General features: G+C 41.5%; 1 protein-coding gene and 1 long non-coding RNA gene across 2 annotated transcripts in view; one reads left to right on the top strand and one right to left on the bottom strand.

Annotated features, from left to right (window-relative positions):
• The window catches only part of LOC136855110 (uncharacterized), a 37,119-nt gene extending 24,341 nt beyond the window's left edge, over positions 1-12,778 (bottom strand). Inside the window, exon 1 of the long non-coding RNA XR_010857907.1 lies at positions 12,632-12,778. This is a non-coding gene — a long non-coding RNA (uncharacterized lncRNA). The remainder of the gene's footprint in view (positions 1-12,631) is intronic.
• Positions 1-21,937, top strand: part of LOC136855095 (dystrophin-like) — a 134,306-nt gene that overhangs the window by 90,207 nt on the left and 22,162 nt on the right. The window contains exons 7-12 of the mRNA XM_067131927.1: positions 4,218-4,329; positions 5,734-5,900; positions 13,230-13,357; positions 13,545-13,805; positions 14,306-14,411; positions 21,661-21,858. Coding sequence (XP_066988028.1) covers positions 4,218-4,329; positions 5,734-5,900; positions 13,230-13,357; positions 13,545-13,805; positions 14,306-14,411; positions 21,661-21,858 — 972 coding nt within the window. The remainder of the gene's footprint in view (positions 1-4,217; positions 4,330-5,733; positions 5,901-13,229; positions 13,358-13,544; positions 13,806-14,305; positions 14,412-21,660; positions 21,859-21,937) is intronic.

Raw genomic sequence — 21,937 nt, 5'->3', positions numbered from 1 at the left:
CATACATATACGAAAGTGTTAAATATCTTTATTCAGAAGAAAAAATTCTGAATGGAGATGACCTGTTCGATCCTTTCATCCATTTGGCAAGGAGACTGGATGGTCTCGATAGACCTACAAGATGATTACTTCCACATCCCATTACACCTGGACTCTCGGAAATATCTGAGGTTTGTGTTTCAGGAACAGGTATTCCAGTTTTGGGTCCTATGCTTCAGGCTATCAACAGCCCCTCAAGTATTCACTCACATTCTTGCTTCCCTAGCAGGTTGGCTTCACCTGATGAGCATCAACATAGCATTTTATCTGGAAAACTGGATTCTTCGCTCCACGTCGAAGGCACGATGTACAGAGGACCTTCAGAAAACATTGCTTCTTGCCCAAGACCTAGACTTGCTAATAAATTATCAGAAGTCTCAGATGACTCCTTCACAGGAGATAGTTTATTTGGGAATGACTCCTAATTCTCATCTTTTTCGGGCTTTTCCCTCTCCGGAGAGAGTAGAGTTGTGCCTACAGAAAATAGACGAAATGCTTCACCTCCAGATGTGTTCTGCAAACAACTGGATGAGCCTCTTAGGGATGTTAGCTTCCTTGGAATAGTCCAGCTCCCTAGGGAGACTGCATATGAGGGTGTTCCAGTTTTTCTTAAGGGAAAACTGGGACAGAAAAAGATTTCCAGACTCCTTCAAGTTCCCGGTAACACTGGAAATTAAGAGGCACCTCCTTTGGTGGAAGTCAAGAGACAGGTTGCTGGAAGGAAAGTCTCTGTTTCCACAGAGCCCAGATCTGAACTTTTATGCCGACACACCAGACCTGAGTTGGGGAGCCCTTACAGGGAACAAGGAGATCTCTTGAATGTGGTCGAGAGATCAGATGGGTTGGCACATAAACGTCAAAGAATTAAAGGCAGTTCACTTGGGTCTGATGGCCTTTTAGTTGGAAGCATGCGGAAGGATGGTAGTGGTCCACTGGGACAACGCAATGGCCTTGGCATGCATAAGCAAACAAGGAGGAACTCGTCTTTTTTCCCTTTGCAAGGCAGCGAGGGACCTCCTCATATGGGCGGACCAGAATTGTACAAGGTTGTTGACCAGCTTTGTCCAAGGAAAACTGAGTGCGTTGGTGGATCAACTAAGCCAACGGGACCAAGTAATTCCCACAGAATGGACTCTCGATCCATTGGTCTGTCTGGACCTATGGAAACTATGGGGAATGCCGATGTTGGATCTCTTTGCAACGTCGAGGAATCATCGACTTCCTCTTTTCTGCTCTCCAGTGCCAGATCCACAGGCATGGGCCACGGATGCCATGCTTCTCGACTGGTCCGACAAGTTCCTGTATGCCTTCCCTCCCTTCGGGATATTAAGGGATGTACTAAACAAGTTTCGCCTGCACCAGAATGTGTCGATGATTCTGGTAGCCCCCTTTAGGCCCTTGAGGGAATGGTTCCCAGAGCTAATGAGTTTGCTGGTAGATTTTCCCAGACTCTTCCCTCAGAAGAAATAGCTTCTCAAACAACCCCACTTCAGGCACTTTCATCAAGGTTTGCCTTCGCTGGCTCTGACAGGATTCACATTGTCAAAAGACTCCTCAGAGCAAAGGGTTTTTCGAGAGAAGCTGCTGAGTCTGTTTCAAAATTTAGACATTGATCCTCAGCTAATGTCTACCAGAGCAAGTGGTCAATTTTCCAAAGTTGGTGCAAAAGTAATAGAGTCTCTTCTTCTAAAACAACTCTAACAGAGATCTTGGACTTTCTTTTATTCTTGAGGAACTCTAAGAGCTTATCCTCTTCGACCATAAGCTACAGAGCAGTGCTGAGCTCTTGTGTTCAGACATAGGGATCTGGATATATCCTCAAATCAAGATGTTTCAGACCTCATTAGGTCTTTTGACACTAAGAAACAAAAGCACTCAGAACTTGTTTCTTGGGATATGGGCGTAGTCCTAAAGTGGCTTTCTGGGCCCCCGTTCAAACCCCTGCACGTAACCTCACTCGGAAACTTAATGAAGAAGACACTATTTTTAGTAGCCTTATCAACAGCCAAAAGAGTCAGTGAAATTCAGGGCACTGACAAGAGCGTTGGTTTTTCAGGAGACGATGCAGGCTGCTCCTATATTTTGGGATTTCTCACTAAGAACAAGAACTCAACCAGTCCATGCAGTCCTTGACCTCGATCCTTCAGCATACGCTTAGACCAGAAGAGATTGAGAGAGTACTTTGCCTAGTAAGAGTCCTGAAGTTTTATCTTCTCAGCATGGAGAGGATTAGGGGACCATCTAGCAACCTCTGGACTTCAATCAGGAATCCATCTCGTCCTCTTACAAAGATTGCGCTGCCCTGTCCTTCTTCTTGAGGGATACCATTCTTGAAGCACACTCGCAATTAAGAGAGGAGGATTGTCCTATCTTGAAAGTAAGGGTACATGAAATCAGATCCATGGATATTTCATTAGCTTTTAAATACAATCTCTCACTCTCTGCAATACTTCAAGCGACTTACTGGAGGTGCAGGTCCGTATTTGCCTCGCATTACCTCCAAGATGTGGAAACTACTTTTAACAATTGCAGTACCCTTGGACCTTTATCGATGGCTGGCGTGGTATTGGGGGAGGGAGTATAGGAAGCATTCCTCCCTTTCTCATCTCTTTGCCTTGGTTAATGGTGTTGAGTTCTAGGGGAATCTGGCAGTATGTTGTGCTTGGATACCCACCAGTTTTTTTAGTGGTAGGTGGTGGTGGTGTTTTAATGGGCAGGGGCAAAATTTCTTGGTACTTCATTTAGCATTCGGAAATGTCCTTCGCTGTGAAGCTCCCACTGTTGTAGCAGACAACCCCTGGCCATACAGCCATGTCTACGGTTAAGATGAGTGCACAACCAGAGGCAGTAACTTCCTGCTGCGACTCTTACCAGGTAAGGAAAACAACTAGCATTTTTAGTAATGCTAGCAGGCATTAGTTCCCTTAATTCATTACATTTTTAATGTTTTGGAGAAGAACAGTCCATGCATCCCACCTCCTGTCAGTTTGGGAATCAGCTGTGTAATTAGTTGGTAAGTTACTTATATAAAAATGACATTTTTATGATAAAATAAGATTTTATATATATACTTAACAAGTAATTACAGAGTGGGAGCCCACCTGCCTCCCCTCACATGGACATTAGGCATAAACATATTGAAGCCCTCTGCTCAGTTGCTCCTTCTTTTCCCAAAAGTGGGTGGGTTCAGTTACCTACACTATAACGAAAACAAAAGCATCGCTACTGCAGATTTCAAATTTTAGCTGCCATTCAGTAGAAACAGTTGGGTATGTAATTACTTGGTAAGTATATATAAAATCTTATTTTATCATAAAAATGTCATTCTTCTATGTTTCACTTACATTTATTTACATAAATACATATATAAAATATACAGCATATGTACCAATGTTCAAAGGCTTTAACCTACAACCTGGTCCTAATTCTGTGAATGAAGTAGATTCAAAAATGATTTGAAATGAAATGTCACCTTGTTCCTTGTTTGCCTTTTGTATTGACTATAATGCAAAAAGTAGTTGGAAGAGAAGCTTTAGATTGGAGTAATGATTAAAAGTTGACACAATGTAAAAATGATGGTGTCTTCACCAGCAACATTTGACACAAGATTTACAAAGCAGACTTAATTGGATGTTTCTTATACCTAAGGATGGGACTGAAGATAAATGTAGAGTAAATAGAAATAATGAGGACATAGTATGCATGAAGAGATACAATAACACGATGGAGTAAGAGTAAACAAGGTTGAGTCTAGAGCACTTGTGTAGTGTAATCCAATAAAGGTTCTCTTTAATTGGAATTTAGGGAAAGATTAAAATAGACATATCAAACAATAAGTGCTCTGTATGAGATTTTGAAAACAGCAAATTACTTGTAAAAGAAAGATTATGTATTAGTCTAGTACAAAATACATAGCTATGTGACCTTGAATAATGGTATTAGGAGTCAATGGCAGGAAAAAGTGAGAAATGAAACAGTAAGGGAAATTTCAAAAGTTTGATGTGTAGGGGATGTAAAAACTTGAGGGAGATGGAGATTACTTGAACATGTCCTTTGCACCACCACTGGGAGAATAGTATGTGACAGTGTCAGCATAGCTTTTGTGGGCATCAGAAAAATTAGGGGATGCAGTTGATGATGAGTAGACAAGGTTTTCTTTGTTTTTCTTTGTATTATAGGTTGGTGGAGAAGTTGGCATAACTGAAGAAGTTCTTTTGGCTTGGCTTCTTCAAGAACCCCAAACTCTTGTATGGTGGACCACTTTATACCGACTTACAGCAGCAGAACTTGGTGAGTATTGTTGTATTTGTTTCATAATTAATACTGGAGGAAAATTTGATACATGTGGTAAAATGGTTACCTAATAGTTTAATTGCTGTGTCTGAAAATATAGAATTGCAATCTAGAAAAATTACAAGTCTATTTAAATTGACAGATTTCCATACTAAAACATAACTTATAATTTGTCCAATTTTGTATCCAAATTGGTTCCAGGTGCTTAAGTTTCTTGAAGAGTCCTTAACAGAAAATTTAAGGATTAGTGGCAATTATGACTTTGATTGCTGAGTTAAACATTCCCAGTAGGGAAGGATAGTGATGAGGTGCACTGTAGGCATTACTAAAGGGTGCTGCAGCATCCCTTTTCCCATAGTTGGACCGATTTTTAGCATCTCATTTTACCTCCATTCCCAGTTCCTTCCCTCAGACTTGCCCCTATAGGGAGGTGCATCTCATGGGGTGCACTGTAAGCATTACTAAAGGATTTTTGCAGCGTCCCTTGGCCCCTAGCGACAACCCCTTTCATTCCTTTTACTGTACCTCTATTCATATTATCTTCCATCTTGCTATCCACCCTCTCCTAACAGTTATTTCATAGTGTAACTGCGAGGTTTACCTCCTGTTAAACCTTTCAAACCTACCTACTTCAATTTCCTTTCCAGCTCTTGAATGACCTCATAGGTCCCAGTGCTTGGCCTTTGGCCTAAACTATCTACAATATATTCCAATTCCATTCCCTCAGCCTTACTGTCCAGTCTCTCCAACTATTTAGTACAGCTGTGGGGTTTTCTCCTGGTTTCTTGTACTTAATCTCCATTATTTTCTGGATCTCGTTTTTAAGAAAGGAGGACTTCATTATCCCTGGTGTGATGTTGAAGTTTGACAACAGATGCATATAACTTGAAGTTTTAATTATTACATTGGCATGTTGATTTTAATGAGGTGTGGTCAAGGCAGTTGGGAGAATCAGTGGTACATTTTAAGGCAGTGCCATTTGTCTTGAAAAAGTATCTCATCTTTGGAGATGATATTTGAAGAAGTATGAGAGGAAAACTATCATTTTATTAGATAGACAGAAATGAGATACAGAATGATACCAAAGAGGGGAAAATTTGATGATGATGCAGCTGTCAAGAGGGTCACCATCTTCACTCCCTACCCAATTAGCAGCTGCCACGTAGCAATGAAAAAGCAACAGTACTAGTGAGGGAGTGGAGTAACCAACCCTGTCTGTGTGTGGTGATGTTATTTGTTTTAGTATTTGAATAGGCTTTTTAAGTAATCAGTCCATAAATCAGAGATGATTTAAGTTATTTTTAAAATGATGGTTGTATCTTTGACGTTTTAAAACTTGTCTTCTTGTAAGGTAGGCCATAGGCCACCAAAATTATTCAATTTTTTCCTCTTTTTTTTCAGTGTGCCATGATGTAAAATGTGGTGTCTGCAAACAGCGACCTATTATAGGTTTACGTTACCAGTGTTTACGATGTTTAGGATACAATCTATGTCAGGATTGTTTTCTTCATGGGAGAACTTCTCGAAGACACAAAAGTTTTCATCCTATTCAAGAATATTGTCATGAAGTAAGTGCAGACAGTCCTCTGTTTCCTTTTTCTTAATGGTATTGTGGAAATACCACCAGAATATGCAACATAATTGGCTATTTCTCATTTCTCATGTTTCCTTTCATTTTATATATTTTACCATGACAGTTAACTCTGTAATCTTGCCATTAGTTGCATACACAAAGTTATTGTTCTTTGACTCTTATGTGCATCTCGGTATTGCTTGCTGCTAATGTAATTCTTGTGCTCATAACCTTATTTCATATAATAAGGTACTATACAGTCAATTTTCATTTCACATGACAAATTTGCTGTCAGATGATGTTCAGGAACAATGTGGATATACTGTATTTTGATACTGAGTGTGCCTTTATCTTTAAAGAAAACATTTTTAAGAAATGTCAAAACCACAAAAGTAGATTCTGGGTAAGTTTTACCACCAAAATTTGCAATGGATTAAGATAATTATTCTTTAGTGACTTTATTTTAACACTTCTGTTTTTATATAAGTAACTTGCCCAGTAATTACATAGCTATTAGTTTCTTTTAACTGAAAGCTTAAAATTGTGAAATTGTGGATCACGCTAGTTTGTTTTGGTTATGGTGACGTGCCCTGCCCACTTTCGGGGGAAGAAGAGGTACAACATAGCAGAGAGCTTCAATTTGTTTCTGCTAGCTGTGGTTGAAGGACTGTGGTTGGCAGCAGCTTGAATTTTGAAATTCATACTTTGCTTGTTGTCTGTTCTTATCTATGATTGGTGAATTATATATTTTCATAGCCTTTTGGTAAAATTTAGATACGGGCAGTCCCTGGTTAATGGCGGGCTGGTTAACAGCGATCTGGTTTTATGGCACGTGTCTAGCGACGAAAATCGGCAATTTTTGGCACCAAAAATCACTGATTTCCGTTTATCAGCGCCGATAATTGGGTGGTGGCACCAATACATACCTAACAGAGGTGCCGATAACCGAAAATTGGCGCTTTTTGGCACCCATAAGCCCTGAAAAGCACCAAAAATCGCCAATTTTCGGTTATCAACACACCCTCAGAAAGGAACCCCTGCCGATAACCGGGGACTGCCTGTAGTGTTAGGCGAGTTTTCATCATTGGTTTATGACTTTTTGCCTGTTTTTTGGACTTGTTTTTGAAATTTTCCATGATGTCTGACACTAGTAGTTCTAGTATTAAGTATTATAGCAAAGGATGCAATACTAGGCTTACTAAAGAATCTTAGGACTCACACTATTTGTGTTCAGTGTAGGGGACAAACATGTTCAGTTGATTTACTGTGTGAGGAGTGTAGTGAATAGGATTTAAAGAAGTGGAAAACTTTAGATTCACATCTTAAGAAACTGGCTATAGATAGGAAGAGGAAAGCTATTGCTAGGGAATCTAATAAAGCCTTGGCTAGTCAGGATTTATCCACTAAGTTGATGCAATTGCACCTGTAATTTATTCCGATCCTGTTCCATCTCCTCCACCTATGCAATCCTCTCCTTTACCTGGCTCTCATGTTTCCGATCCCAATACCAGTATCAGTCTGGAGTCGAAAATTGACGTGCTTTGAATTACTTGTGCAATTGATTGCTAAATTAGCATCATAGGTGAAAGTGTTGATGGATAAAAGTGAGTCAAAGCGCCCCTTGGCACCCAGTGCCAGTGCAGTGGTAGTGGAGGAGGTGGCTGTTCAGCCCGCCGATTCTCCTAGGCCAAGGTCCCTGGCATACTCCCCAGCACCTGGGAGGATTCAAACTGGTAGCCTAAGGGAGGTTGGTGGGCTCTGCCCCCAAGCAGTCGCCTCCTTGGTTCAGTCTGTTGATGAATCCCAGACTGCAACCAAAGGCCGTTGGAAAGTCCTTCAAGTGAGTGAGTTCTCACTGTATGTCCTCCAGCTCTGAGGATTTTAGTCCCAGGCACTCGGCATTATGCAGACAAATCACACCCGCTGAAAAGGTGTTCAGTGGACTTTGAGATCTCTTCTCCTGTGCCTTGTAAGAAGGGCAAGGATTCAGCGCGCCCCTCTTGCAGTCACTGGGATAGCCTGGAGCAGTTCTCCTCTGCTACATCAGATGATGATCGTAAATTGGCGCCGAAGCGCCTTGTGGCGCATAGACATTCTTCTTTGCACAAGGGAACCCCTTCATCAGGAGTTGCGTGCCCAGCACCATCACCTCTACAATCAGCGCCCGAGTGGCCAGCAACTAGCACTGAAGCTCCCAAGCTCCCATTTGCTGATGAGCGCTTATTGGCGTCTGTTCATCATCAAGTTTCGTCATTGGCTTCTGCCTCTACAGTGCTTCCTGAGCGCCCGTTGCCGCCCGCTCCTCCACACTCTTGTTGTAGTGTCATCTCAGACAGTGTTCTTCCTTCGGCTGACCTGATCCAGAGCAAACTAGATAGCATTCTATGTTTGCTTCAGAAAGCTCCTCCTACAGCTCAGATGACAGTGGACTTATCGCTTTCTCCTGAGGTCGTTCCGGATCAGGGTTTTCTTTCATCGGCGTACTCTGCATTATTGAGGTTCCTGCTAGCTACCATCTCAAGCTTCTTTTTGCCAGCTACTCCCTCCTCTCCTGCTGCAACTTTCTTTATGGAAGCTGGTTCTTTGAGGTTACCGAAACTGGTTCTCTCCTCCTCAGTGAAGAAGGCACTGAACGAAGTAGAAGGATAGTTCTCTGAGAAGAGGGAGCAAGGTGAAGCAATTTTTTGTTTCCCGCCAAGTTGTTTAGGTCGAGTTATAGGTTTTATGCAACGGGAGAAGCGCCTTCCTTGGGAGTCTCTGCCTCCTCTCAGGGAGACTTCTCTGGCCTTATCGACTCGGCTAGGAGGTCAGCTTTCACCTCAGCCAAAATTATGTTTTCAGCTTTAGAACTTGCTCATCTTCTCAAGAATATTTTTAAGGTTTTTGAAGTGATGAGCTTTTTAGACGGTGCAGTGGGTGCTCTAGCGCGCAAGATTAGAGACTGCTCCTTTTTGCCTCAAGATACTTCTTTGGACCTCTTAGGAGTACTTTTCTGTGTTGACAAGGGCGTTCATGACAGTACACAGGAGTTAGCTGGTCTTTATGCCAAGGGTGTACTTAAGGAAAGAGAACTATGGTGTTCTTTTACTTCAAAAGGCGTCACTCCGTCTCAGAAGTCAGCTCTCCTCTTCTCCCAATCTGCGTGACACCCCAAGGATTCTTTGGCTCTTCCTCCCAGATATTCGACTCCTCTGCAGCCTACTCCCTTTTGGAGCTCCCATTCTAGACCGTATACTAGGATGACCAGTACCTGTTTCCCACAGCCTTCCATCAAGAAGTCTTCCTCTAAGTCTTCCGCCAACAAGTGAAGGTATAGTCCTCCTTACTCAGGTAGGAACACGGCTCCTCCTCTTTCGGGAATGGTGGGAACAAAAAGGAGCGGAATCCTGGATAGTGTCTGTCCTGAAGGAGGGCTATCCCCTTTTTGAACAAACCTCCTCTAGTCTGCAAGCCTGTGGAATAGATGGTTTACTCTCCAGGCTCAGAGATTTGCTGCTCTCTTGCTAGAGGTCGAGTCTCTTGTTCAGAAAGAGGCTATAGAGGTAGTAGAGGACATTCATTCTCTGGGATTCTACAACCGCCTCTTTGTAGTACCCAAGTCATTGGGGTCTGGAGACCCGTTTTAGACGTAAGCGCACTAAATGTCTTTGTCAAGAAGACAACCTTCAAGATGGAAACAAACCAGACAGTCCTTGCATCCATTCGCCAGGGAGAATGGATGGTGTCCATCGACATGCAGGATGCATACTTTCATATTCCAGTTCATCTGGCTTTGAGAAAGTACCTCAGGTTTATGTTTCAGGGCAAGGTGTTCCAATTTCGGACTCTGTGCTTCGGTCTCTCGACAGCTCTTCAGGTGTTTACTAGGGTGTTGGCTCTAGTGAAGTGGCTTCATTTGATGGGGATAAAGATCTCTCTGTAACTCGACAACTGGTTGGTTGCTACGTTCCCGCTCAGAAGTTCAATGTACGGAGGACATTCCCAGAACTCTTCTCCTGGCCCAAGACTTGGGTCTCCTCATCAATCAGGACAAGTCTCTCCTGACTCCTTCTCAGAAGATTACTTATTCAGGAATGATGATCAACTCGCGGGATTTACAGGTTTTCCAGTCCTGAAGAGAATAGACAAGTGTCTTCAGACAGTAAACGAATTTCTGGAACTAGATAGGTACCCTCTCATCCATGGAACAATTCGTCACTCTGGGAAGACTACACCTGAGACCTCTGCAATTCTTCGTCAGAGCCAGCTGGAACAGGAAAAAGTTCCCAGACTCGTTTGTGTTCCCGATAACTGTAGAAATCAAATAGGATTTTCGTTGGTGGGGTTCCAGGAAGGCGCTATCAGAAGGGAAATCTCTTCTCCCTCTGAACCCCGGCCTAGAGTTCTTTTCAGATGCTTCAAACCTAGGTTGGGGAGCTCTTTTTGGGTCAAAAGAGGTGTCAGGTACCTGGTCTCAAGAAGAGTAAAACTGGTACATCAGTGTAATATTTCTGGGTCTACAGTGCTTTGCTTCAGAAGTGTGCGAGAAGACTGTAGCAGTGCATTCAGACAGCACAACTACACTGGCGTACATCAAAGAACAGGGGGGTCCCTCATTCTTTCTCCCTGTGTGAAACAGTAAAGGTTCTTTTCTGGTTACACCAGAACAACACACAAGTGATAACACACTTTATCCAGGGGAAACTCAGTGTTCTGGCAGACGAATTTAGCCGTCAAAAGCAGATCCTTCCTGCGGAATGAACATCAGACCCGTTGGTTTGTCTGGATCTGTGGAAGCTCTGGGGGAAACCCATGATAGATTTATTTGCGTCCTCCAGGAATCACAGACTTCCTCTATTCTGCTTACCAGTACCAGATCCCTTAGCATGGGCGACCGATGCAATGTTGCAGGACTAGTTGGGCAAAGATCTTATGTCATTCCCCCATTCAGTTTAGTGAGACAAGTCCTCAACAAATTCTGATCACATCAAAACCTGTCCATGATTTTGATAGTCCCCTTCTGGCCAGCAAAGGAGTGGTTCCCAGATCTGCTGGAACTTCTTGCAGACTTCCCAAGACTGCTGCCACAGAAATAACTTCTCAGGCAGCCTCACTTCCGATGGTTCCACCAAAACCTGTCTTCTCTGGCCCTAACAGGATTCAAACTGTTAAGCAACTGCTTCAAAAGAAGAGCTTTTCAAGAATGGCTGCAGACGTGATTGCTAATTGCAGAAGACAGTAATCAGATAAAGTTTACCAGGCTAAGTGGTCTATCTTCAGGTCTTGGTGCAGATGAAATAACTTGTCCTCTTCTAATACCTCTGTAACTGAAACAGCAGACTTTTCTACTGTTCTTACTCTCCACAAGAGGACTTTCTACCTCTACCATTTAAGGCTACAGAGCAGTGCTTAGCTCGTTTTTCCGCCATAAAGGAATGGACTTATCGTCTAACCAGGATTTGTCCGACCTTATTAAGTCCTTTGATACCACGAAGCTTAAAGAAAAACCTTTGCTGTCCTGGATTTTAGACATATTACTTAAGTGGTGACCAGTTCACGTTTTGAGTGCATGCAGTCTGTCTCTTTAAGGGATCTTACCAGAAAAAATCTTGTTCTGTTTTTCTCAGGAGAATGCAGTCTGCTCCTTTTCCCTAGGATTTTTAGCCAAGAACGAATTGCTATCGAATCCATGGCCTCGTTCTTTTACGATCAAGAGCTTGTCCGAGATAGTAGGGCTTTCTGAAGAAGAAAGAGCTCTCTGTGCAGTAAGGGCCCTTAAGTTTTATCTTTACAGAACGAAGACTATTTGTGGTACATCAAGGAACCTTTGGTGTTCTGTGAAGTATCCCTCTCGGCCTCTGTCTAAGAATGCCCTGGCATTCATCCTCAGGGACTTGATCTCAGAAGCTCATTCCATGGTTAGCAAAGACTCTCTCTCCTCATGCAAGGTAAAAGCCATGAGATACGAGCAGTCGCTATGTCTTTGGCATTTAAGCGCAATTTATCCCTCACATCAATTGCGCACTCGACATTTTGGAAGTGCAAGTCAGTGTTTGCATCTCATTGCTTAAGGGATATCGAAACTACTTACGATCAGTGTAGTATCTTGGGTCTGTTTTACACAGTTGGTGTGGTGTTGGGGAAGGAAACATAGAAAGCAATGTCCTTTCTTTAATCTCTTATCCTTGCTTAGGATGTTGAGTTTTTTGGGGAGCCTGGGAGTACTATGTACTTGGAGTACCCTCCAGTCCTTTGGGGATTGATGGTTGGGTATTGGTGTTTTTAATTTTGTTTTTGGTGGTTGTGATGACTATTTGCTCTGGTTATTTTGTGTAGTACTGCGCCCTGGGCAGGGACATCTTGTATTCTTTGTTAGCCCTCGGAAATTAGTCCATCGCTACAAAGCACCCACTGTAGTAGTAGGCCACTGAGGCTTTACCACCTCACCTCTATTGGATAAGATGAGCACCAGCCAGAGGCAGTATCTACCTGTAGCAGCTCTCTTATCAGGTAAAGTTCAAGAACATTGGTTCAATGTTAGCAAATTTTTATTTTCAAACTAAGAACATTGGTTCAATGTTAGCAAATTTCTATTTTCAAACTCATTACTATTAATAATGTTGTGTGGTAGATATGTCCAACCTTCCCACCTCCATTCAGTGTGGGAATCAGCTATGTAATTACTGGGTATGTTGCTTATATAGAAATGACATTTTGATAATAATATAAAATTTTATATATACTTACTCAGTAATTACATGATTGGAGCCTGCCTGCCTCCCCTCGCTTGAACATGAGGGCATAAACAAATTGAAGCTCTTTGCTATGTTGTACCTCTTCTTCCCCCGAAAGTGGGCAGGGCACGTCACCATAGCCAAAACAAACTAGTGTGACCTGCAATTTCAAAATTTTAAGCTGCTGGTTAAAAGAAACTAATAACTATGTAATTACTGGGTAAGTATATATAAAACTTTATTTTATTATAAAAATGTCATTTTTATTGGTAGAACTATATGCAGTTAATAAATCAGGATCTGTTGGGTTAGATGGTTAGGTTTTGTTTATACAGTCAACAGTACTGTTGTCAAATTGGGAACCAAATTTGGGCTTTAATCGTGACAGGCAGAGTCAGATACGTACGCAGTATGTTATGTGTATTTATTTTTAAACATATGGTATGTTTTGAAATTGTTTTAACAAGAAAATTCTATGGAGAGAATTTACTTGCTGGAATAAGGCTCATATGTTACTTATAAAGAATTATATTCTTTAAGGATTTTAACCTGGTTTGCTATTAGTATTTGAATCCACTTTGCTCTATTGATATCAGTAAACTAATCAACAGACAACGGGAAAGGAGTGGCGTCGGGCTTTGATAAAAATCTTGCGGCATCGATTGAGTAATAATCGTTCTGAATCTAGCAAGCAGCGGTATTTAGCTATTGCCCCAAATCCTGAAACAAGCACTAATCTGTAAGTATGTATTGGACTTTGTATGCAATAATTTGTATATATATATATATATAGAGAGAGAGAGAGAGTGAGTTAAAAAGAATAAATTCAGTGCAGATGGTAATGTTTTTTATGCCACAGTATAGTTAGGTTAATGACATGCAAGAAAAACATATATATTTTTTAATAATTATTAATGCATGGATAGCACCAGCTTGTTGTGTGATGGAGGAGGTGAACCTTGGAGAGAAGACAGCTGTGATAACTCTGATGGAGAGGAAGAACTTATGTCCAGGACAATAATGCATTCAACTGAGGACTTGCTATCCAGTCGTTCAAGCGATTCCAACAGTCAGGACAGTGGGAGGGGAAGTCGGGATATTGAGGATGGCCCAGAGCCCACTATTTTGCCTAATTCACCTCGGCACCAAATACACTCTGTCATTATGCATCTTCAGGATGGACACAGGTACTGAATAGCTTATTATTTCATTGTATACTGTAGTAATTTAACATAACATCTGAGTTCCACTGCTGTATATTCTCATAGGACTTTCCTGAAAGATTTATACTTAAAGGTGTCAAGTTGAACAAGACAACTAAAGAAGTTGGAGAGTTAAGTGGAATGAGGCTAAGGGGAATGAATATCAAGTAAAAGGCAGAAAGCAATGTATGATTAGGTTGAAGAAGTACCATCTGCAGTGTGCTGCAACTTTAACTGGCTAAAATAAAAATCTTGTGGAAGTGCAGCATCTTTCTTATGTATTCACACATTATACATTATAAATATAATTTTAACTATTATTAAGTTTTTGGAATAATCCTAAAATTAAATCACTCATTTGGTTGACATCATGATTGAGTTTTTGAAATAGTTTCTCTCACATTAATTATTGAATATTGTCATCAGTAGATAGTGTATTCAGACAAATTTCCTTTATATTTAAAGTTTTTTATATATATGAACAGGCAGCTAGAAGATGAAGGTAATGGCAGTGGAGTGAAGCGCACTACTGTTGAGCAGCACACACAGCAACTTCAGACGCAAATTAATAGGCTCAAGGCAATTCTTCAGGTAATGAACATTTACATATGTTTTACATCTTTGCTCCTTGGAGATGTAACAAGACTAATAGTAAAAATGTCCCATTAACCCTTAAACGCCGACTTGACGTATTTTACGTCAACAAAAATTGTCTGTCGTGTGCCAGGTGGACTTAAAATACGTCGACTACAAAAAGTTTTTTTAAATATTGGCGGAAAAATAGTTATTGGCCTAGTTTGCGAAAGATTTTAAATCGCGCCTTAAGGGATGCTGGGAGTTCACGGATCACGCTGTTGTTTTGTTTACAAGCGTGACCCAGCTGCGCATGCGCGAATTTCTTTCTTCTCGTACTACAAAGCATCAGCGACGCATCGCCGGAGAGCGATTTCTTGACGCATTCGTGTTTTGCAGAACTTGTGCGAGTGTTAGTGTATTTGTGACGCAATAGGACGTTTGCAGAGATGTCCCAACGTCGTCACGACCGTGAAAGGCGCGTATTGCCTGTCAGTAGTGAGCGTGTGAGGTGAGTTTTAGATTTGGATGCTGGAGAGGGACCAAGCACCCAAGGTGACCCAGCTTTTCAACGCCGTGTTGTGTGGCCACGTGTGGCCAAAAGGGACCAAGGACCACATCCTGTGCCTTTTACGACCCCTAGGAAGCATCGGGGTGTCCTGAGGGGCATTCGTAAGCATTTGGGAGGCCTCCAACAAAAGGACATTGATGAGTACTTGTTGGAGCTCGATCAAGAGCAGGTGGAAAGTCCTCATTTTGATGGCAGTTGGTCATCTAGTGACGAGGACATCACGCCCGATGTCAGTGATGACGAGTTTTTGCCCCCAATGTCCATACGAGAGCCGCAACATGAAAGTGAACTGGAGTTCAGTGGTTTCAGTGCCTATGAGGGAGAGTCTGAGGAGGAGGAGGAGGAGGAGGCACCGATTGTGGCTGGTGGGGACAAGACAGAAAGTGATGGTGAAAGTGAGGGAGATGGGCCAGTGGGGAGGGTGGGCGCACGGGCCCGTAGAAGGTCGCAATGTTGCGGCAGCTTAGGTGAAGGCCGTTCGTCCGAAAGTGATGAGGGGTGGTTGGAGGACCCCACCCCACCTAACATGCACCCATTCACGGCAGCACCTGGACTGACCGTCCCTGTGCCTCTCACTGCACTGGGGTTCATTCAGCTCTTCCTTACGCGGGAATTGCTGGAATACCTCGTTGCAGAGACGGCGGATTATGCTTGGTACTGCCGTGAGGAACTGCAGACGACATTGTCTTATCGCTGGCGGGGCTGCAACCTCACGGACATGGCGCATTTTTTGGGGCTCCACATTTTCTTTGGAATGATGCCTGCTGCCAACGTCAGGCAATATTGGAGGTGGAATTTTTTTTTAAGTACGCCCAATGTGCCTGGCATTATGCCCTGTGATAGTTTCCTGGCATTGGACAGGTATTTCAATGCCTTCAACCGAAGGGCCATACCCTGGAATAACCCCAATCGCCTCATCTTAGTTCGCCCAGTGTTGGACTACATTCGTGAACGATGCCAGTTTCTCGTGGTTCCTTCCAAGAACCTTTCTTTGGATGAGGGGATGATGCCATACAAAGGGCGTCTAAGCATAAAAGTGTACAATCCCAAGAAGCCAAAGAAATATGGTGTGAAGTTATTTTTTATTACGGAATCCAACACTGGATACGTCGTGGACTTCTCTGTGTATTCCGGGGTCTTCTCCACGCTGCGTGACACTGTCTTCGGTCTTGTGGATCGTTTCTGTAACAAGGGATACCACCTGTGTATGGATAATTATTATAACTCGGTATCCCTGGCCCAGGAACTGTATGAAACAGGTGTGCACGTCAGTGGTACCCTTCGGTTGGTGCGTGGGGCCCCGAATGTCCTCAAGAGGTTCGCTAGCCAGCCGCAACATCTGGTAAGAGGAGAGACAGAGTGGCGGCGGAAGGGAGGTGTCTTCGTCATCTGTTGGAAGGGGGTCCGACTCGTGCCCATGATTACGACCAGTCATGAGCCCATCCAAGAAGAGGTCATTCAGCGGAAGAAGACACGTCGGCAGGGCCGAGTTACGTATGAGGAGTTTCGTGTCCAACGGCGTACCGTCATTGGGCACTACAATAGGCACATGGTAGGAGTTGATCTCTTTGATCAACTCATCCAGTATTATCCCTTCGCCAGGAGAACCAGGAGGTGGACACAGAAGCTCCTCAAATACCTCCTTCAGTTGGCCCTCCAGAATGCCTACATCCTCTACTGTGGGTACAATTCCGACACCGGAGGTTGTCCCACATCCAGTTTCTCGAGGTGGCCGGGAATGCCCTCATAAACTTTAATCCTGAGGAGTGGCCTTCCAACACCGCCCCTGCCCCGAGCCCAGATCTGCCCGAGAGGATAGGGCAGATGTTGCTAGGAGGGCCAACCTCGGTCGTCCTGTTCCTGCCGACGCCGCCCCTGCTGCCGCTGCCCCTGCTGATGCCGCCACCCCTGCTGTCCCTGTCCCTGCTGCTGCCCTCCCTCACATTCCAATGTGTGTCGGCTGCAGGCAGGGGATCACACACTGGAGCCCCTAGAAGGGCGTAAGCAGAAACGGTGCCGGGTGTGCCATATGAATGGCAGAAGAAGAGACACCCGGTTCATCTGTCGCACCTGCAAGGTAGCACTTTGCAGGATCGGGGAGTGTGACTGCAAATACCAGACTGCCGTCATATATTGGAGTGCGCCTACCCGAGGAACACTGGAGGGCGCAGCGGACCGCCGAAGGGCGGCCCATCTGCAAGGAAGGCGCGCCTCCCTCCTCCACCTGTATCTCGTCATGTCGAGAGGAAAAAAAATGCAAGACTCTTCAATGGAGGAGGGAGAAAACAAGAATAGAACGAAGAGTCAGGATTACGAGTGAGTATTCTGCATTGATTTTATATTTAATTTTATATTTATTTCAAGTTTTAATATATCTATTTATTGGTGTTTTGTATATTATTTCGTTTTATGCAAAAAAAAAAGTTTTTCACCTGCATTCCTTTTAGTTATGTATTCATACCAAAATAGAAAAAAATATATAATATATATATATATATACAGTAGAACTTCGGTCCTCGACGCTATTTCGTTCCAGAAGAAGTGTCGAGATTTGATTTTGTCGAATTCTGAGTTAATTTCTCTCATAAGAAATAACCGAAAATGGATTAATCCATTCCTGACCACCAGTCATTACCCCAACCTTGCCTTTTTATACAAAACTTTACACAAATTACAATTAAATAAGTTCAGAATTGAATAACTTACCGTATCAGAAGCACTTTTTACATTTTTAAATGCTTACTGTATCAAAAAACCGAGTGCCATAGGCTAGGCTAGGTAGCCTATAGGCACTACCAGAATGTACTGCAACAGGTACACATGAAAACTGTTGTTAATAATAATATTGAAAAACAAGCCAGATTCTCACATTAAATTAATACTACAGTATTTATAAACCGAATTGCTGTATGTCTGTTATCATAAAATTAAGAAAAATTTCCTAAATTACGTCGGAACTCGGCAGCTTGTGGCAGATATAAACAAACCAGAGCGCCACCCTGGTGGTGTATCACGGTACTAATTACATAAACATTCAATGGTTATGGGAAATTTCATACAGAGTCTACTGGAATAGTGTACAAAATCACTGTAAAACATCTTTCAGTAAATATTTACTGAAAGATGTTTTACAGTGATTACTGAAAGATGTTTTACAGTGATTTTGTACACTATTCCAGTAGACTGTATGATATCTACCATAAGTATTGAATGTTTATGTAATTGGTACCGCAATACACCACCAGGGCGGCGCTCTGGTTTGTTTATATCTGCCACAAGCTGCCGAAGTTCCTGTAAAATAGAAATTTTTCTTAATTTTATGATAACAGACATACAGCAATTCTGCTTATAAATACTGTATTATTAATTTAATGTGATAATCTGGCCTGTTTTTTTGTGTGGGCTTTAAATGCTTTTAAATAAGCATGGGAAGAACGCCACCAACAACGCCAACTAGCAGCAGCCACCCGAAACTCTTTTCTACAAACATCATATGATTCATCGGGTCGGACTCCGGTTTGTTGTTTGAGCTCCGACGCAAAATTTACTCAACATTTCGTGTTGAAATCCGATTATGTCGAGTTCTAGTACAGTCGAGGACCGAGGTTCTACTGTATATATATGTGTGTGTGTATGAATGTGTATATATATATATATATATATATATATATATATATATATATATATATATATATATATATTTTTATAAATATTACTGCTGTTCAGCCTCGTAACTTTCGATTGTAAAAATATCAGCCTGACTGAGACGGGAAAAGACGTTGTCTATAGGTGCGTCTTCAGTTCAAACCTTAACGTCCGTTGGAGACCGGGATAGGTAAGTTAGGCCTTTACCCTATAGGAAAATTTCCCTATCAGCCTAAGAATAGGTGGTCCTAAGGTCCCTTTTTCCTTCCTACCTGTCTCTTGCGAATGTTTTTAACAAAAGCGTAGATGCCTAAGGCATGACTGATAGGCCTGTTTTGACCCAGGCTCGGTCAGAGAACTTCAGAGAGAACCAAGCTTCGGAGAGATAACACGTCCAGTTGGACCTCTTCCCCCTTTCTTTGTCTATTATTCTATTAGTGAAGTGAAGAAACATTGCAAGAATCGGTCGTTGATCGCACAACGTTCGTCCTAAGGTAAAGTCGCTTTTTGTTCAAAACTTTGCCCATTCTTTTATCCTTTGTTTTCTGTATTTCAAATTTCCTTTGTTCCCCTTCAGCCACCACTTACGGTATACATAAGTCTAGATTAAGCCAACTTATTATGTTGTTAGCTTCAACCCCATTATTCCAGTAAAATACCTAGGATTTAGGTAAGCAAACTCAGGTTAAATCTCGATGCTTTTGTATGCCTCGCGTCCGAATGTTTGGAAGAACCGTTGCGTTTAAAATCAAATTCATCTCAAATATTCTTTGTTAAGGTTAATAACCCTTAACTGGCGACCTTTGGCTAATTAACGTCTGTCTTTGAGGTTAACTTTTGGCTTCAAGTGACAGGTTACGTGTAATCTTGGTTTGCAGGGCGTAAAAATTACGTAAATTGAATAATACATGATCAACCAAGACTCTCACACGTAACAATATATATATTGGTATTTTTTGGTAAGTAAAAAATCTAACATTCTAGTGATACTCAATCATTTACCTTCATTTTGCAACAAACTGGAAGTCTCTAGCACAATATTTCGATTTATGGTGAATTTTTGAAAAAACTTTTTCCTTCCCTCCGCGCGTGGTAACTGCTGAAAATCTCAGAATTTCTTTGGTCACTTTGTCGTAATTTTCGCACCGTTTTCTATTAGGCCTTACATAAAGTGTTATAAGTGAAATTGTGCGCAATTTCATGTAGAATACAACAAAAAATAACTCATGGTTATAGCTTTTATCAGTTTTGAAATATTTTCATATAAATCACGATAAATAGAAAAAATTCGACCTTCGGTCAACTTTAACTCAACCGAAATGGCTGAAAACTGCAATTGTAAGCTAAAACACTTATGATCTAGTAATATTCAATCAATTACCTTCATTTTGCAACAAACGAGAAGTCTCTAGCACAATATTTCGATTTATGGTGAATTTTTGAAAAAACTTTTTTTATGTCCCCGCATTACGAATTCATGCATCATTTTGTGATAATATTTTCTCTGTGTTGCTTTGATCGTTTTACAATTTGTTATCTACCAAAATCATTGCAATTTAGTGTACAATACAAAGAAAAAAAATAACTCATTAGCTTTAACCATTTTGCTCACAGTGCAATTTGTATACAATTATATATGAAATTTTTTTTTGTGCTGTCATATATTCCAATATTTATATATGATAATATTTTTTTCATTTCTGATGGTTGCATACTAAACTTCAGGCAATGACAAAAAAAGGAGCCAAAAATGAACTCTTAATCTTAAAAACTAAGCATGCTGTGATTTTTTGAAAAAAACTTTTTTTTTTCCACTTCGGCGCTAACTCCCGAACCTCGCCGGCATGTGGCAGACACTTTTGTAAATAGAGGCTCGACGTTTAAGGGTTAATATAGAGATTAAAGACATGATGGGTGCATGAAGGCCTGTACTGCTCTGTTCTGGAGAAAGGTGGGCACTGACAAGGAAAATGTCAAGATTCACAGACAGTGCATCAAATGCTTTCTTTGATTACTTTTAGGAATAGAGATATAGACTGTTCTCACCCGGTAGGCAGTGAATTGTCCTTTATTCAGTACCATATCTGTTACATTGTGCAAGAATGATATTGAGAGGAGGTCTTACATGTGATTTTCCCAGTATTCCCAATTTTGTAAATTTAAAAGTTTTTTAAGGAAAGACATAACTATATTTAACTGCCAGCTTTTGGTGAATAAACAACTCTGTAATGGTTTTCCCTCAAGTGGGATTATTAAATTTCATAATCTACTGTATATTCCAAGAGATAAGATGACGCTTGGTTTATCAAAAAGGGGTTTGGGAGCCAGGGGGTGGGTTTCCTGTAGACCAGATACAAAAACACTGACCTTAAAATTATGCTCAAAATACCAGCTTATAATAAATTTTCAAGCTGCTAGATTGTAAATAAAAAAATACTAACCTCTACGTACCATACAGTCTTTCGTTAAATTGAATCAGTAGTTGGGGTGGTCAGTATTGAAAACAGCTGGTGTATTGTACTTACATGTTCTTTGCTTATCGGTTAGGTTATCTCGGTAATCGGGGAAATATTTAACTTTTGGCATACTGGATGTTATAATATGAGCAGGAAAGTAGTCGTTTAGATGGCTCCCTTATCACTCTCCTTTCACTTTCATTATTTTCATTGTAGTTTCTGATTGAAAGGAAACATTACTGTAATGGTGGGTCATACAGATTCATGATCACCCTTAGTGTATCGCATATTGTAATAATATTTAATAACTGTCATTCAGGAGGGCAGAAATGGTGAAGAAACCATTAAATCTGTTGAGTTTACACATTTTTATTACCAGCTTCAAATGATGATCATTATATAGTGAATATTGTACTGAGATTCCCTACAGCAAGGGATTCTAACCTTAAGAAAATACCCAGAACATCTAATGGACACTGATGACTAATGTTTTTAATTTTGTTCACCATACATACCAAGTAGTATAGCTTAAACAGAAAAAGAGGGCAGTATTTATGGGGCATAAAAAGAACTTGAAATTCTTGTGCTTTAACAGGCATTCAACTCTATAGGAGGTTCAAAGAACATAGGAAGCAGGAGCGACAAAAATCAGCAGTGCAGCAAGAGAGGCTTACCACGTCTCGAGAGTACACCAATTGTAGGTGAGCGTGGATTACTCCTGAATCTCTCTCCTATTTCTACTCAGTCCTCAGCTAACGACACTGCTGTCCTCGACAACAAAGAGAACCACTTGGTAAGTTTTTCTTTTTCACTTTTCCCAATACAAGTCCATTAATCTGCCATCCATTAGATTGACTGTGTGCAGGCATGAT

This window comes from Macrobrachium rosenbergii, chromosome 3 (genome assembly GCF_040412425.1).
Source record: "Macrobrachium rosenbergii isolate ZJJX-2024 chromosome 3, ASM4041242v1, whole genome shotgun sequence".
Classification (NCBI taxonomy): domain Eukaryota; kingdom Metazoa; phylum Arthropoda; class Malacostraca; order Decapoda; family Palaemonidae; genus Macrobrachium; species Macrobrachium rosenbergii.
The sequence above is the reverse complement of the archived record's forward strand: the minus strand, read 5'-3'. Positions and strand labels throughout refer to the sequence as shown.